This window comes from Mus pahari, unplaced genomic scaffold, assembly GCF_900095145.1.
Source record: "Mus pahari unplaced genomic scaffold, PAHARI_EIJ_v1.1 scaffold_4630_U1_1, whole genome shotgun sequence".
Classification (NCBI taxonomy): Eukaryota; Metazoa; Chordata; class Mammalia; order Rodentia; family Muridae; genus Mus; species Mus pahari.
In genome coordinates, this window is record NW_018392335.1 from 56,809 (window position 1) to 76,267 (window position 19,459).

Here is a 19,459-nt window from a genome sequence, read left to right on the forward strand (position 1 = left end):
ACAGGGCCCCCAATGTAGGAGCTAGAGAAAGTACCCAAGGAGCTGAAGGGGGGTGCAACCCTGTAGGTGGAACAACAATATGAACTAACGAATACCCCCTGACATTCTCTCTTCTATCTCTTGTTTTCTGTTGGTTATGCTTGCATCTATGACTCCTGATCACTTTCCTAGGTTTTCTGTCTCCAGGGTTCTTTCCCTTTATGATTCCTTTATTGTTTCTAATTCCATTTTTAGATCTTGATTTTTTTTTTTTTTTTTTGCAATTCCTTCACCTCTTTGGCTGTTTTCCTGTAATTCCTTAAGGGATTTTTGTGTTTCCTGTGTTTCCTGGTTGCTGTGGAATAGGATCAGTTCCCTGTGCAGAAGGAAACTAAAAGGATCCTGTCCCAGACTGTTCCTCAGTTCCTATGCCCTGAGAGTTCTGGGTGGGTTCCTCTGAGCAGAAGTGGTGGTCTTCCCTGTGCTCACAGGTTTGTCTGCTCTCTTGGGAGACCAGTGCTCTCCTGGGGGTATTTGGTTATAGAGCACGGTGTCACAGGATCAGCTCGCAGTGAGGATGTTTCATGCATATTTGTTAAAGGTTTTATTTTTTTTGACACTAAAAAGCAGTTGCTATGGTATACATTATCAATCTTAAAAATGTATTGAGAATTTGGCTCTCTGAAAGTCATTGTAAGTGGAGTATTTAAAGGTTCTAGAATTAAGCAAAAGTTGACTAACATAATAGTTGATTTTAGGCTATAAATGTCAAGCAGGTATTTGACAGCCTAGTGTAAAGAGAAAAAGATAAAAGAGTATATTAATCTTCAAATAAACACAAGGTCAGGAAGATAAGAAAGAGTGAATATAAAATATTGAGAAAAAGAAAGCAATACAAAGCAAAACAAGAAATAAAGTCAAACATTAACACGTGTAGAAGCCACTTTTAGGAGGTGTGGCACTCAGAACTGGCACTATTAGGAAGTATGGTATTGTTCAGTAGTCATATCCTTGTGGGAGGGAATGTGTCACTAATTGGTGGGGTTTGAGTTCTTAGACGCACAAGCTAGGCCTATAGTCACTTTTGATTCTGCTGCTTGCTGATCTCAATGTAGAAATCCCAGCTTCTTTTCCAGCACCTTTTCTGCCTGTGTGCTACCATGTTTTCTTCCTTAATGATAGTGGAATCTGAAACTATAATCCATCCCCAATTAAATGTTTACTTTTAAAGAGATTATCACGTTCATGATGTCTCTGCACAGCTCTAGAAACCCAAAGACACAGTCACACTGTTCATGTGTTATACGTTGCTGCTTATCACATCTTTTCTCTTATTGAGATTTCCAAATGAATTCACATGGGCAACTCTTTACTTTTTTATGGCAGTCTTCATGACATGTTGAGTTCTTCTCTTAGTGTAACTTGAGCATCTTGCATAAGATTGTATTTACTGTCAAAAGTACTCTCTAACACAGTATCTTTATAGGTCTTTTATTCGTGACCACAGTTTTTCAACAGAGATTACTTATCATGTCTAGAACAGAGTATATCCGCACTTCTGCAAATCTTGAACCAATGGATAAATTTTGGCATTTCAAACAGATTTGTAGTCATCCTACATTGCATGCATACTCAATGGTGACTTTACTGGAATGATAGCACCATTAGGAACTACAACCCTCTAAGGATATTATGGTGGTTGCTGCATTTGTGCTGAAAGGTCTATGGAATGACTGAAGATATATTATCATGAAGATTAACATTGAGAATCATATCACTATGTAACACTGACAAATCATTGCCAGATTTACCCTTCTCACACAGTCTGCCCTGCTATAGTCTTGAACATAGTAGAACATATATGTAGATGTGGTCATGCCTACTGTTATGTTTTCCTCTCTATTGTGAATATTTGCCCTTGGGACTAACCTTAGCCACACACCCCTTTCCCTACTGATGAATAAGTGGGATTGATGTCTTCCCCTTATCACTAAGTAAAATTTCCCACTAGGTTCAAGCAAGACTGAATTGTGGCTGAAACTAAATTAATTCTTCAGTAAATATAGCCCAGGGACACAACAGTTTATTATACACTGTGCCCTGGGTTGATCCCTGGTACATGTGGGAGAGAGAAAAAAAGGAAAAAGTGATGTTTAAAATAAAATGAGAAATAGAAAAGGTAATTGAAAGGCTAGATGCCGCTCAATGAAGGAAATACCTCCCTAGGACACATGAAAATTCCCAGCAATTAAAAAAGAACAAAATAATTCTTCATTTAGCTCTTTACCCAATTTTTAATAGGGTTATTTGGTTCTCTGGGGTCTAACTTCTTGAGTTCTTGTATATATTGGATATTAGCCCTCTATCTGATGTATGGGTTGTTAAAGATCTTTTCCCAATCTGTTGGTTGCCTTTTTGTCCTATTGACAGTGTCCTATGCCTTATAGAAGCTTTGCAATTTTAAGAGGTCCCCTTTGTAGAATTTTGATCTTAGAGCATAAGCCATTGGTATTCTGTTTAGGAAAATTTCCCCTGTGCCCATGTGTTTAAGGCTCTGACCCACTTCCTCTTCTATTAGTTTTGTTGTATCTGGTTTTATGTGGATGTCCTTGATCCACTTGGTCTTGAGCATTGCACAAGAAGAGGAAAATGGATGAATTTGCATTTTTCTACATGCAGACTTCAAGTTGAACCAGTATCATTTGTTGAAAATATTGTCTTCTTTCCACTGGATAGTTTTAGCTCCTTTGTCAAATTTCAAGGGACCATAGGTATGTGGATTCAATTCTGGGTCTTCAGTCTCAATTGAGGAATATCAAATGGCTTAGAAGCACCTAAATAAATATTCAACATCATTAGTCACCAGGGAAATGCACATCAAAACAACCCGAGATTGCCCCCTCACACCAGTCAGAATGGCTAAGATCAAAACCTTAGGTGACAGCAGATGCTGGTGAGGTTGTGGAGAAAGAGGAACACTCCTCCATTTTTGNTGGGATTGCAAGCTGGTACAAGCACTCTAGAAATCAGTCTGGCGGTTACTCAGATAATTGGACATAGTACTACCTGAGGACCCATCTATAACATTCCTGGGCATATATCCAAAAGATCCTCCAACATAATGACAAGGACACACTCTCTGCTATATTTTTGCAGCTTTATTTCTAATAGCCAGAAGCTCTAAACAACCCAGATGTTCCTTAACAGAGGAATGGATACAGAAAATGTGGTATACTTACACAGTGTAGTTCTACTCTGCTATTAAAAACAATGAATTCTTGAAATTCTTAGGTAAATGGGTAGAATTAGATAATATCATCCAGAGTGGTGTAACCCAGACACAAAAGGAAACACATGTTATGCACACTCATTGATAAGTGGATATTATCCTAAGAACTCATAATACCCAAGATAAAATTCAGAGACCATGTGAAACTCAAGATGATGGAAGACCAGAGTGTATATGCTTCAGTCTTTCTTAAAAGGGGGAACAAAATACTCATGGAATGAAATATGGAGACAAAGCATGGAGCAGAGACTAAAGGAAAGGCGATCCAGAGACTCTCCAACCTGTGGGTCCATCCCATATACAGACTCTAAACCCATACACTACTGCAGATACCAAAAAGTGTGTGCTGACAGGAGCCTGATATAACTGTCCCCTGAGAGGCTCTACCAGAGCCTGGCAAATACAGAGGCAGATGCTCACAGCTGACCATTGGACTGAGCACTGGGTCCCCAATAGAGGAGTTAGAGAAAAGACAGTAGGAGCTGAAGGGATTTGAAACCCATGAGAAGAAGAACAATATCAAATAACCAACCCCCCCACATCTCCCAAGAACTAAACCACTAACCAAAGATAACACATAGATGCACCCATGACTCCAGCAGCCTATGTAGCAGAAGATGGCTTTGTTGGACATCAGTGGGAGGAGAGGCCAGACTTTGCTTAACATCTGATAAACACATTGACTGTACTCACCAAATTTGCTAAGTATATAATAACCTGCCCATGGGATATTTATGGTAAAGTGGTGGGCCTGTCTAGAAACATGAGCAGAGGAGGAAAATAAGCTACTTAACTTTATCTTCACTTAGGAAGTGTTACTCTGTACAATGAATATGTAGACAATGTTTGTGCTACAGCGAGATCTTCTCACTGAAGAGTAATTTTGGCAGTCTATGGACCATGCTGAATTGACACATATTTGCTCTGAAGACTTTTGGTTTTTTGCAAACTGAGGTGCAGATAACATCCAAGAAAAGAGGAATGTCTGAAACACCTCCTACAGTGTGTGTGAGCATAAACCTGTCAGGATGTTGAGTCTGAGACACTTGCCCAAGGTATAATTTTCTTATTGCCTGGGAGGCCTGCTTACCCAGCTATGCACTTAAATGTCCACAAGAAGTCTGAGATTCTTCTTAGAGGTCTGAGACCATACCAGGATTTCCAGTCTGAGAATGGCTGTGTCCCTGGCCACAAAACTTCCCTCCAGACTGATCTATAACTGAGCTCGCATCAATCTTCCTGTTAATTTCTTTTCTGATGCTAGCTTGCTTTCACCCTCCATACCTGATATGTATTCCAGCTTCTTGTCTTCAGCATGCAGCCTTCAGGGCCACGTCTTACCTTCCACAGCCACTTTCCTGCCTAGGAAGAGGAAGTCCACCTCCCTTTTAAACTTTGTGTTTGAGGAGCAAGGGTAGTTGCTCACCTTGCTTTGCCATTCTCCCTAGTCTGTGGAATCTGTTAGGTTTTGTTTCCTGTGCAGACAACTTCCAGGTTTCACCCACTCTTCCTTCCTTGACAAGTTCCAAGTCTATTATTTTCTTTCCAGTCCACGGAAGAGAAAGCTATCCCTGACTGTCCCTATATTACCCACCACCTTGGACCTGAACTTGAAATTTTATTTTATCAAATGTATATTTCATTATATTGGCCACATTTCATTTGTTTGTTTTTCTAAAACTTGTTCCTTTCCCTTCACTTTTTCCATTTTTATGAAACACTTCATTTGTAAATATTTATTATGGCATGATTTAATCTTGTGTGTGTGTTGTTATTGGTATTTTGTTCTCTATTGTACATGTACACACAGTGACCTACATTTGGAGCTGATTGGATTGTATTAGTGTGTCAGTTTATTATGTTACACTTACTTCTCTATTTCTCTTCTTTTGCTTTTTTCCAGCTCATATTCTTCTTGTGATTTCCTCTTTCTGATACACTTAAGTAGAAAAAAACATACATTAATAAAGGCAATCCAGAGTCTCAGATTGTTATAAAAAAATTCATGTTGGCCATCTATGAGAGATCTCAGTCAGTCGGATCATCCTATGATTTTAATTAAGTCTCTAGATATATGCCACGCTTTCAAGTGGAACAGTAATAATACCTCTCAGTAAGGCAAATCCTAATTTGTATGTGGCATGGTCTATGTTCCTGTCTTGTTTAAGTTACTTAGTGTTTAGGAGTAAAACATCTCTATCAGAACCTGTAGACCTATAATATCACCATAACCATTCACATGTATATATTATAATGCCCAGATTTTTTTCAAATACCACATCTTGTTTTATTTTCTGTCTCTTGGTTTGTTTTAAAATCTATGCTAGTCTAGATGGAATGATATTGATGTGTAATTTTTTGTAAGTCTTACCATATTATGTTTAACAGTACTTCATTTTCATTTCTCAGGAGTATTTATACTTCCAGGATGCATCATTGGCCGATTTTTCGGAGGCTATATTGTTGACAAATTGCAAATGAATATTAAGACCAAACTGAAATTTATAATAACAGTATCTCTTGTATCAATTATGCTTTTCCTATTACTGATTTCTGTGGCTTGTGAAACTGCAAAATTTTCTGGAATCAATGATGATTATGATGGGTAAATATATATATTTGTAGACTATATACTTTAGTCATAACTGAAGGGATATTTTCTATACTAATATCAGTAACTATATAACTATATAACTTTCAAATATTAATCATGCAAATGAAATGTCAAATGCGATTTTCTTATATAACTAATACATAACTCATAGAGATATTTGTTTACTATGCATTTATTAGTGAGTTATGATCAAAACTAGAACTTTGTGTTAGGGTATGCAAAATGTAACAGATTTTGCTAAAATATCTGCATCTTAGTTTTATCTTGTGTTCTTAAATTGATGGGTCTATCTTGTAAACATCACGGAATAGATTTGATGTATATTGGAGTATGCACATAAACATTTTAGATGAAATATCCAAAGTTCAAAGGGCTTGGCATGAGTTCACATTAAATATTGGACAATATAAAAATACCTGTAAACCAAAGGACTGAGCAAATGAAATGATAAAAGGTGATGATAGCACTTTCAACTACAATGGGATAGCATATGCCAAACCACTGTTCAATAAATGCTACTGGCATGGGAGATCTAGGTGGAACAAAAATATGAACTAACCAGTACCCCCTGAGCTTGTGTCTCTAGCTGCATATGTAGTAGAAGATGGCCTAATCGGCCATCACTGGGAAGAGAGGGCCCTTGGTCTTGCAAACTTTATATGACCCAGTACAAGGGAAGGCCTGGGCCAAGTAGTGGGAGTGGGTGGGTAGGGGAGCAGGGGCGGGGGGGTATAGGGAACTTTTGGGATAGCATTTGAAATGTAAATAAAGAAAACAATAATAATAATAATAAATATTTAAAAAATGCTACTGGACCTGATCATGAGGCTATAAAACATGATTTTAAAGCCACTTCTTTTTTAAAAATTTAATTTTGTTTTGTTTTGTTTTACATATTCATTTTATATCCTGCTCACTGCCCCTCCCCCCAAGTCAATCCATCTTACAGTCCTTCCCACATTCCCCTTCCTCTTTTCCTCTGACCAAGTCCTGCCTTCCCTTGGTACCCCTCCACCCCACAACTTAACATTACAAGTCTCTGTGAGGCTATGTAATTCCTCTTACACAGAGGCAAGACATGCCAGCCCAGCTAGACGAGCATACCCCATGTATGGGCAACAGTACTTGGGATAACCCCTGTTCCAATTGCTCCAGACCTACATGAAGACCAAGCTGCACATCTGCTACATATGTGCATGGAGGCCTAGGTCCAGCATGGGCATGTTCTTCGTTTAGCGATTTGTACTCAGAGAACACCAAAGGTCTATGATAGTTGATTCTGTTGGTATTCCTATGGAATTCATATCCCCTTTGGAACCCACAATCCTTCCTCCTATTCTTCCATAAGAGTCCCCAAACTCCATCCATTCTTTAGCTGTGGGTATCTGTATCTGTCTGAGTCAGCTGCTGGGTGGAGCCTCTTTTTGAACAAAATTCTCCTATCTCTAGTCATAACAGAGTATCATTAATAGTGATAGTGATTGGCACTAGCCTATGGAGTGGGTTTGAAATTGGACCATTTTCTCTGTCCTTGTTCCATTCCCCATGCCTGCATTTCTTGCAGACAGGATTAAGTTTGGTTGAGTGTTTTGTAGGTGGGATGGTGTCTCTATTTCTTCACTGGTGTTCCTGTGTGGCTACAGAAGGTGGCCTCTTCAAGTTCAAAATCCCCAATGTTGTGAGTCAAAGCTAAGGTCACCCCCACTGATTCATGGGCACCTTTCTTACCTCAGGTCTCTGTCTCATCCTGGACCTCCTCACCTGTATCAGTTGCAGATTTCCATTCATTTGCATGGGTATGTAGCCATCCCTGCTGTCCTTCCCACACCAGATTCATCACCATCCCTATACCACACTTCCACCTAGTTCCCTCCCTCCATCTGCCTCTTTTGGCTATTTTATTCCCCATCTGAGTGAGATTCAAGTTTCCTCTCCTGGGTCTTCCTTCTTATTTAGCTTATTTCAGTCTGTGGAATATAGCATGTTACATGTATTTTACAGCTAATATCCAAGTATAATAAGTGAGTACATGCACGTCCTTTGGGGACTGGATTACTTCACTCGGGATGATATTTTGCATTTCATCCATTTGCCTGCAAGATTCATGGTGTCTTTGTTTTTTAATAGCTGAAGCATATTCAATTGTGTAGATATACCACATTTTCTCTATGTATTCTTCAGGTGGTGGACATTTAGGTTGTTTCTCTCGTCTGGTTATTATGAATGAAGCTGTTTTGAAAATAGTTCAGCAAGTGACATTGTGGGATGTTGGAGCATCATTTGGACATATAATCAGGAGTGCTATTGCTGAGTCTTGAGGTAGAACTATTCCCAGTTTTCTGAGAAACCACCAAATTGATAGCTAAAGCACTTGTACAACTTTTTTTCCCCACCAGCCATGAAGAAGTTTCCCCCTTGGCACATCCTTGCCAGCACTTACCATCTCTTGAGTTATTTGTCTTTGCCGTTGTGATGGTGGCATGATAGAACTTCAAGGGTTATTTTAATATGCATTTCCCTGATGACTAAGGAAACTGAACATTGCTTTAAATGTCTTTGTCATTCAAGATTTCTCTGTTGAGAATTCTGTTTAGCTCTGTACACCCTTTTTTAAATTGGATTATTTGGGTTGTTGGTGTCTAACTTCTTGAGTTCTTTGTAAATTTTGGGTATTAGCCAACCTATACCTGTCAGGTATAGGGTTGAAGATCCTTTCTAAATCTATAGGCTCCTGATATGTTCTTGTTCTTGCCTTACAGAAGCTTTGCAGTTTCATGAGGTCTCATTTATCAAATTTTAATATTACAGTTTGAGAAGTTTGTGTTCTGTTCAGGAAGTTTTCTCTTATACCAATGAATTCAGGGGAATATTGTACTTTATCTTCTATGAGATTTATTGCATCTGTTTTTATTTTTTATTAATCACTCTATTCATTTACATCTTAAATTATATCCATCATCCCAGTTACCCCTTCTCAACCCCATCATCCAACATCTGCCCTCTCCTCCTCACCTTTTCCTCTATGAGAGTGTGCCCACACACACCCACTCCCACCTGACCCACTGCTGCAGCATCCCCCTACACTGGGGCATCAAATCTCCACATAACCAAGGGCCTTCACTCCCATTAATGTCAGATAAGACCATCTTCTAATACATAAGTATCTGGAGCCCTGTACACTTCTTAGTTGGTGGTTTAGTTCCTCTGAGTACTAGCTGGTCCGGCCAGCCAACATTGTTCATCATATGAAGTTGCAATACATTTCTGCTCCTTCAGTCCTTCCACTAGCTCCCCCACCAGGGTCTCAAGCTCAGTCTGAGGGTTGGCTCCAAGCATATGCATTGGTCAGGTGATGGCAGAGCTTCCAGGAGAACAGTCACGTATAAGGTTCCTGTCAGCAAGTTCCTCTTGGCAGCAGTCAAAGTGTTGGGGTTTGTTGGCTGCAGACAAGATGGATACCCAAGTGGGACCATACCTGGATGTCCTTTCCTTTAGTCTCTGTTCCATTTTTTTGTCCCTGTATTTCTTTACTTTTGACAGGGACATTTCTGGGTTAAAGATTTTGACATGACTGGGTGGCCCCATCTTTCCACTGGGGACCATGACTATCTACTGGAGGTAGTCTCTACAGGTTCTATCTCCCCTTAGCTGCTCATTTTGGCTAAAGTCATCCCTGCTAGGTCCTGGGAGCCTCTTGCTTCCCTGGCATCTGGGAGCTCCCAGTGGCTACCCCCAATTTTTTATGTCCTGCTGCCACATAATTTTATTTGATTCCCTGACTCTCTGGACCTCTCTCTTGGCCCCGCCCCAGTACCTGATCCTGCCACCTTTTATTTTCCTCCCCTCCTTTCTCCTTCCCAAGTCTTCCCTCCCCCCACCTCCTGAGATCATCCTGTCCCTCTATGCAGGACACCCTTGTCTCCCTTCCACCTAAGCTCCATATGGTCTGTGGGTTGTATTGTGGGTATTCTGAGCATTTAGACTAATATCTACTTATCAAGTGAGTACATACCATGTGACTTTATTTGTGTGTCTGGGTTACCTCAGTCAGGATGATATTTTCTAGCTCCATACATTTGCATGCCAATATCATGAAGTCATTTTTTTAAAATATCTGAGTATTGCTTCATTTTGTGCCACATTTTCTGTATCCATTCTTTTGTTGAGAGACATCTGGGCTGTTTCCAGCTTCTGGCAATTATAAATCAGGCAGCTGATAATGGGACATCTTTTGGGTTTTTGCCTAGTAGTGATATAAATGGGTCATCAGGTAGAACTATTTGCAGTTACCTGAGGAACTGTCAGATTGATTTCTACCGTGGTTTTACCAGCTTGCAGACCCACCGGCAATGGAGAATTGTTCCTCTTGCTCCACATCATTGCCAGCATCTGCTATCACCTGCATTTTTTTATCTTAGCCATTGTGATTGGTGTGTGGTAGAATATGAGGAACGTTTTGATTTGCATTTCCCCGAAAACTAAGGATATTGAACATGTTTTCAAGTGCTTCTCAGCCATTTCAGATTCCGTAGTTTCAGAATTCTCTGTTTAGCTCTGAACTCCATTTTTAATAGTGTTATTTGGATCGCTGGAGTTTAACTTCTTGAGTTCTTTTGTATTTGTTTTTATGTTAAGGTCCTTGAACAACTTGCACTTGAGTTTCGTATCTATTTGTATTCTTCTAAAACGTATACATCCAGTTAGAGCAGCACCATTGATAGAAAATGCTATCATAGTTTGTATGGTTTTGGATCCTTTTTCAAAATTCAAGTGTCGATAGGTATGTTGGTTTATATCTGGGACTTGGATTTCATTTCATTGATCAACATGTCTGTTTCTGTACCACTACCATGCAATTTTTATCACTATTGCTCTATAGAACAGCTTGAGGTCATTGTTGTACAGCAGAGGCAATTCCTCTGGAAGTTCTTTTATTGTTCAGGATTGTTTTGACTATCCTGGGTTCTTTCAGTTTTTCCATATAAAGTTGAGAGTTGCTCTTTCGATGTTTATAAAAAGGTGTGTTGAAATTTTGATGGAGATTGCATTTTGGTAAGATGACCATTTTCACTATGGTAATCCTACCCATCCAAGATTATGGGAGATCTTTCTGTTTTATGATATCTTCTTGTTTCCTTCTTCAGAGATGTGAAGTTCTTGTCATACAGATCCTAAACTTAATATGTTACAGTTACACCAACACATTTTCATTATTCATGACTATTGTAAAGGATTTTGTTTCTGTACTTTCTTTCTTGACCGATTTATCATATGTATAAAGGAGGGCTGCTGAACACTTGGAGTCAAGGAATCTGCTAAAAACTAGCCACAGAGTGTAAAAGAGACATTGGAAAATATACAAAAGACTTGTTTCTGATCATATACTACATTTAAAAGTAATATTTTAGTAATGAAAATGGCATAACAAAAAATGGACAAATAATTTGAAACAATTTCATCAAATAATGATTATATATACATGGAAAATATGCAGATAGAAATTAATTCACTCCCATTAGTCACCAGGAAAGTGTCCCATATCAGAATGTGTAAATTAATGAAATCATACTATTACAAAGTAATGTGGAGAACAGTTGAAGCCCCTACATACTGCTAGCAGAATCTCAACCAGGAACTGAAGATAGCCCTGCAGGTGTCATGAAATTAGAGAAATGAACCACAAAGAGGTTAGAGTAAAACTGCAGTTCAGGTTGACCTTGTCAACTCAGATCAAATTCTTATGGCATTTTGTCTCTTCTCAAATTTTGTACCCAAACTACTCATATGCCAGCCTTTCCTCCATGTTCACTTATCTGTTTGAATCTCATATACATCACCATAAGTTTTACCATTCACTATACCCTTTCTATATTCACAATTCTTCTTCAGGATTCTCTTTCTCTCAAGTTATGGCAGTTTCTGTTCTCAGTGCTTAGATCTCTTGTCCTTCATGTGTTAATTTATACATGAAGTCAGTTAACATAAGGCCTCAATCTTGATGCTGTGTTTTCTTTCAAACTTTAATCGGTGCCTCCGGAAAGCAACCTAAAGAGGAATTTCAAACCCTCAGTAGTGATAAGCAGATAAGATAATATCCAAATCGATTTTACCCCAATAACATAAATTTTGTTGGCTCAGTTTATGTACCAAAAAACCTAAGTACTACCTTAAACATTGATTTGAAGAGCAGTGGAACAGGATGCCCTCAATAAACTGAATGACCAGACCTCAGTACATTTACTCAGCATCAGCTTAATTGATTTACCTCTTACTTTTAATTGTTCTTGTATGTGAAGTAGAGCTCTGTTGATATTTTTCTTTGCTGAAGACACTGACACTGAGTTATTCTTGGTATAAGGGAAAATTTTCTCATGAAATCACCTTTGTGATTGAACTATTCCTGCTTTGAGAGAAAAACAACAAATAAACAAATAAAAAAAATCTAAGCTCCAGTTGCAGGTCCTGGAGCTCCACCTGCCATTGCTTGGAACTCAGGTGTTGCTGCTCTGCACTCCTGGGTTCTGACAGGAAGGGCTGACAGGAGGAAGGCAGCAGGAGGGCTCTGAGTTCTGGTCAGATCATGAGGAGGGTGAGCCCTGAACCAGTGTCACTGGCATGGAAGTTTGAGAGTTTTAGAGTCCATTCTGCATACCTTACCAAGGTGTGTCTGGCAGAAAATTCTAACATCTATCTATCTATCTATCTATCTATCTATCTATCTATCATCTATCTATCATCTATCTATCATCTATCTGAATTTAAAAAAAAAATATTTGTCAGGAATTTTTTCTCTCTTATGGGCAATTTTCATATTTAGTATAGATCTGAATGATTTGGACTTCTGGATCTTAAAAACATTTTCAATAATTGCACAAAATTATTTGTCACCAAAACTGAGAAGTTAGTACCATGTTAGTACCACTCTTCCAATAGTGGAGAACACTTTTCTGTGAGAGCCTCAAGTATCCTAAAGACCTAATATCAATTTAAATAATTTTCCTTACATTCTCAAAGGATCTTGTGCTTCATGTTTTGGACCAATTGAGGAGGACTTTGTAGGTGTCACAACAGGGAGAAAAATGAACTCTTAATAAGTTAGAATGAAAACTTGGTACAGATTGACTTCAACAATCTGAATTAAACTTCAGGAGGTCTAATGTCAGGCTGTTTAATATTAAAACCCAGCACTTTGCGGGAAAGTTTCCTGGTGTAATAAAATGCCCAGTGCACAAAGAAGCACAATTCCACTGAAACTCAACTCAGGGTCTCTGTCATTTATCCCAAGAAGATGGGTTCTAGAGATAGACTGCTAGTACTAACTTATGAATATAAGGAGGAATCTACTGTACTCATGATCATATATACACTAGAAAGATTATATAGGATACTAATCACCTCTGGTCTTGGTTGTGGGAGCTTTGGGGAACTGATGGCTGTACAAGCAATATAAGGACCATTTAGATTACATTTAGGTCTGGCTGAGAGATCTAATACTGGTCTGCCCCAAAAGATAATGTAGAACAAATGGCTATTACTCTCTTCCAATTTGAAGATTTCTAGATGAAAGGAAAGGTAATATGTTCAATCCTTTGAGAGAAAAATCTGTGTGTTTAATATGTCTGATTTCCCTGGTGACCTGTGGTCACAAGAACTTTTGTGCTCCTAACAATAAACCACTTTGGAAAAGTGACAGTTTTATGAAAAAAAAGTTTTTAAATAGGTAGCTAGAGAGGTGGTTTAGTGTTTAAGAGCGCTTCTTCTTGTTCTGGAGGTCCAGGTTTGGTTTCTAATATCCACATGGAAGATCATAACTGTATTATCTCAAGTCCAAATAGCGCCAATGGCTTTCCTTTGCTTCCATGGGTGCTGCGCTCACATGGTACATATACATACATTTGAGCAAAGCATATGCACATTAAATAATTCTAATATAGTTACATTAACAACTTCCATACTATTTAAGTATTCTACTTTTACTACACAAGACTCATGAAAAGACACGTCCTTATAAGTACAAAGGTCCTGTGAAGGGTCTATGCCCCAGTATAGGGGAATGCCAGGACCCGGAATGGGAGTGGGTGGATTGGGGAGCAGGGGGAGTGAAGAGGGGATAGGGGATTTTCAGAGGGGAAACTAGAAAAGGGGATAATATTTGAAATNTAAATTAAGAAAATATCTAATAAAAAAAGAAAAAAAAAAGGAATTCTATACCCAACTCCCCAAAAAGAACAAAGGTCATTACTGCAAAAGAAGCAAGGGAATTATAAGTATCACATGATTACTTTTTATAATATCCCAACAAAGAACAGGAAAACAGTACTAATAAGTTGTAATGTGTAAGTAATTAAGTAGTAAAGTGGTAAAGTAAATCTTTGATAGGGGGAGGGTGTCAGCCCATTTTAGGTGGTTATGATTTTGTTTGTTAAATACTCTGGTGAAAATGTTATTACAGCATAAAAATAATTCAAATGGTACATATTTCAAGATTTATTTATGTTCAGTTTATGTGATTGAATATTCACCGGCATGTTTATTTATGCACCATATGTATGCCTGGTGTCTAGAGAGACCATAAGAGAGCATCAGACTCCCTGGAATTGGAGTTATAGATGGTTGTGAACTGGCATGTGCATGTTGGGAATGGGATTTTGCTCCTCTGAAAGACCAGGCTATATTCTTAAGAACTAAGTCATTGCTCCAGGTCTATCAATTGGTACATTCATGTGTGTTTATTATGTTTCTATACCTTAGTAAATATTTGGAAAGAAATTTTCAAAATGCCTATTTATGGATTGTGTGGATACCTTGATGTACACATTAAAAATTTAAATAATGGTATTATAATTGTGTTTAATCTCAACTTCACAGACTTGGTATGATTGGAAGCCTAACAGCTCCATGCAATGAGAACTGTGGTTGTACTTCTGCCTATAATGCTGTATGTGGACGAGATGACAAACAATATTTCTCTCCCTGCTTTGCAGGGTGCAGTGCTTCTAAACACCTAAGGAAAGAAAAGGTAGAGTTATTCTTATTGTTTCTTCTTCTCTAGTAAAATTCACAATTTGTACATGGTGACTAGACTTTATTCATAGGTCTCTAAAATTTTGCTTAGTTTTTCTTACTTTTAATTTTAACCACATGGAAATAAAATCTAATTTTTGTTTACCAAGTTCCCCTTCAGCAGCATTCACTGAACTTTGATCACAATCTTTCACACGACAACAGCTCGCCCAGGGCTATTCTGTGAGTCACCTTTCTTTCAAATGTCCCTTTGGCTGAGATTCAAAATGCCTACTCTAAATTTTACTGATATTTCCTAGTTTTGTTCCACTGCAAGTCAGATATGGACATGACTTTTTAAAATGGAGGTTTGCAAATCCATTGCTCTACCACTGAGCTACATCCCCAGTTCCCATTTTTTCCTTTTTTAATTAGATATTTTCTTTATTTACATTTCAAATGTTATCCCCTTTCCTAGCTTCCTCTCTGAAAATCCCCTATCCACTCCCATTGCTCCCTTCTCCCTGCTTCCGAACCCACCCACTCCCATTCCTTGTCCTGACATTCCCCTATACTGAGACACAGAGCCTTCACAGGACCAAGGGCATCTCCTCCCATTGATGACTGACTAGGCCATCCTATGCTACAAATATAGCTAGAGCCACAAGTTCCGCCATGTGTTTTCTTTGATTGGTAGTATAGTTCCAAGGAGCCCTGAGGGAACTCGTTAGTTCCTTTTTTGATTCTGCACCAGAACTTACATATGCATTTCAAGAACATATCTGACATTACAGAAAACTACAAGCTACAGAGAACATAAATGGGAGAAATATAACTTAAGTGAATTGAATAAGCTCAAAACTCATTACTTATCTCATGTCAGTGACTTGAACCTTCTTTCTTCCAGGAATTCTGCTGCTACTCAAAACTAACTTATTTTTTCTTAGTCCTAGCTCTGTTGTAGAGAGAAATTGCCTACTCTACCACTTAAATAAATTTGTGAGGCTCTTATTTTAATTTTGTGTGTATGCATGTTTTGATTATGTACCTGGTTTTGTGTGTGTGTGTGTGTGTGTGTGTGTGTGTACACATGTGAAGGATGCCCATGCATGCATAATGGTATTTGATTCTTCAAAATGGAAGAAATATTCAACTAGAAGACCTATACCTAAACATAGGAAAAGCAATATACAGGAAACCAGTAAGCAATATCAAACTAAATGAAAAGAAACTTGAAGCGCTTAAACTAAAATCAGCAACAAGAGAAGGCTGCTCACTCTCTCCCTACCTATTCAATATAGTACTCAAAGTCCTAGGCAGAGCAATTAGAAAACAAAAGGAGGTAAAAGGAATATGTATATAGGAAAGAAAGAAGTCAAAATATCACTATTTGCAGATGATATGATAGTATACTTAAGTGACCCAAAAAACTTGGCCAGAGAATTCTTTAACAAGATAAGCAACTTCAGCACAGTGGCTGGATATAAAATTAACTAAAAAAATGTATCAGAAGCCCTCCTTTACTCAAAGGATAAACAGATTGAGAAAGAAATTAGCAAAATGAAACCCTTCACAATAGTTGCAAACAATATAAAATACCTTATCGTGACCCTAATCAAACAAGTGAAATATCTGTATGACAAAAACTTCAAGTCTCTAAAGAAAGAAATCGAAGAAGATCTCAGAACATGGAAAGATCTCCAATGCACAAGGATTGGCAGGATGAATACATTAAAAAAAAGCCCACCTTGCAGAAAGCAATCTACAGAATCAATGCAATCACCATCAAAATCCAATGCAATTCTATGTAGAGTTAGAATGATAAGTTTACAAATTCATCGGGAATAAAAAGACATGATAGTGAAAACTATTCTCAACAATAAAAGAACTTCTGAAGGAATCACCATCCCTGACATCAAGCTGTACTACAGAGCAATAGTGATAAAAATCGTATGGTATTGGTACAGAGCAGGTAGATCATTGGAATTGAATTGACGACCCAGAAATGAACCCACACACCTATGGTCACTTGATCGTTGACAAAGGAGCTAAAGCTATGTAGTGGTAATAAAGACAGCATTTTTCAACAAATGGTGCTGGTTCAACTGGAGTCAACATGTAGAAGAGTGCAAATCCATCCATTCTTTTCTCCGTGTACAATGCTCAAGTTCATGTGAATCAAGGAAATCCACACAAAACCAGATACACAGAAACTAATAAAAGAAAAAGTAGGGAAGACCCTTGAACACGTGGGCAAGGGGAAAATTTCCTGAATTGAACACTAATAGCTTATGCTCTCAGATCAACTATACACAAATGGGACCTCATAATATTGAAAAGCTTCTGTAAGCTTTTGTCAATATGGCAACCAACAGATTGGGAAAAGTTTTTTTTTTTTTTTTTTTTTTTTTGAGACAGGGTTTCTCTGTATAGCCCTGGCTATCCTGGAACTCACTCTATAGACCAGACTGGCCTCAAAGATCTTTACCAATCCTATGTCTAATAGTGGACTAATATTCAATACACAAAGAACTCAAGAAATTAGATTCCAGAGAATCAAATAACAATATTAAAAATGGGGTACAGGGCTAAACGAAGAATTCTCAACCAAGGTAGACCAAATGGCTCAGACATACCTAAAGAAATGTTCAACATCCTTAGTCATCAGGAAAATGCAAATCACAATGATACTGAGATTCCACCTCACACTAGTCAGAATACTAAGGTTAAAACCTTAGGTGACAGCAGATGCTGGAGAGGAGGTGGAAAAAGAGGAACACTCCTCCATTGTTGGTGGGATTGTAAACTGGTATTACCACTCTGGAAATCAGTGTGGTAGTTACTCAGAAAATTGGACATAGTATTACATGAGGACCCATTTATATCACTACTGTGCATATATGCAAAAGATGCTCCAACATATAACAAGGACACATGTTCCACTACGTTCTTGGCAGCCTTATTTCTAGTAACCACAAGCTGTAAATAACCCAGATGTCCCTTAACAAACAAATGAATAAAGAAAATGTGTTACATTTGTACAATGGAATACAGCTCAGCCATTAAAAAAATGAAATAATGAAATTTTTAGGCAAGTGAATAGAACTAGAAAATACCATCCTGATTGAGTTAACACCATCTCAAAAGAACACACACAGTATGCACTCGTTGATAAGTGGATATTAGTCCAAAAGCTCAGAATACCCAATATACAATTTACAGACCAGAAGAAGGAAGACCAAAGTATGGATGCTTCAGTCCTTAGAAGGGGGAACAAAATATGCAAGGGAGGAAATAGGGAAACAAAGTGTGTAACAGAGACTGAAGAAAAAGCCATCCAGAAACTGTGCCCACCTGAGAATCCATCTCATATACTGACACCAAACCCATACATTATGATGGATGCCAAGAAGTGCCTGCTGACTGGAGTGTGATATAGCTGTCTCCTGAGAGTCTTTGCCAGAGCCTGGGAAAAACAGAGGTGGATACTCATAGCCAACATTAGACTGACCACAGAGTCCTCAGTGGAGGAGTTAAAGAAAGGACTGAAAGAACTAAAGGGGTTTGCATCCCAAAGGAAGAACAACAATATCCACCACCAGACATGCTAGAGCTCCCAGGAACTAAACCACCAAATAAAGGGTACACAGGGAGGGACCCATGGCTCCAGCTGCAAATGTAGCAGAGGATGGCCTTGTCAGGCAGCAATGGGAGGACAGGCCCTTGGTCCTGTGAAGACTTGATGCCCAGTCTAGGTGAATTCCAGGGTGTGGAGGCAAGAGTGGCTGGGCAGGTCAGGAAACACCCTCATAAAATCAGATGTAGGGGGTTGGCATAGGGGCTTTCCATCGGGTGAAACCATTAAGGGGATAACATTTGAAATGGAAATAAAGAAAATCTCCAATAAAAGAAAGAAAATAATAAAAAAAAGAAATTGGGTAAATGGAGTACTGGTCATTGAACAATGTCTGATGTCATTCATTAGGATCAGTCCACCTTGAGTTGTGAGGCAGTCTTTCACAGGTTTGAAGCTCTTCCATGAAGGCTAGAGTACCTGGCCCCAACTTCACAGGGAACCACATATTTCTGAGTCTGCAGTAGTGGACTTATAAACACAACATCATGGCAGGATTTAATGTGGGTGCCATGAGAACCCCATTCTTGGCACCTCACAGAATTATCACTCCTGGCCCTGTGTGCATGTTTCAGAGCTGCTATGTTTTCTTCAGTTTTTTTTCCTTTTTATTAGAACAAAACATGGATCTAGATACTAATAATCTTGTCTTCCTTTTCCACTGTCTACTGATATTTCTAAAGAAAACAGAGCAAAAAACAGTATATTTACTGATTCATAGACATAATATAAACATGCTTAGTTGAATTTATTATTTGATATCATAACAAAAGTTTTAAGAAGCATTAGTATAAAAAAGATTTATGCTATTTATAAAAATTCTTCTCCTAAAATGTTATGTATTATAATATTATTTAAGTCTTTAAAATATGGGAGAATGCACATGCCAGCAAGATTCTGCTGAAGGGACCCTGATATAGCAGCCACTTGTGAGGCTATG

General features: G+C 38.3%; 1 protein-coding gene across 1 annotated transcript in view; it reads left to right on the forward strand.

Annotated features, from left to right (window-relative positions):
• The window catches only part of LOC110314956 (solute carrier organic anion transporter family member 6A1-like), a gene marked incomplete at its 3' end in the record, with an annotated part of 87,157 nt that overhangs the window by 48,274 nt on the left and 19,424 nt on the right, over positions 1-19,459 (forward strand). The window contains exons 9-10 of the mRNA XM_021189139.1: positions 5,678-5,873; positions 14,751-14,901. Of these exons, the coding sequence (XP_021044798.1) occupies positions 5,678-5,873; positions 14,751-14,901 (347 nt within the window). The remainder of the gene's footprint in view (positions 1-5,677; positions 5,874-14,750; positions 14,902-19,459) is intronic.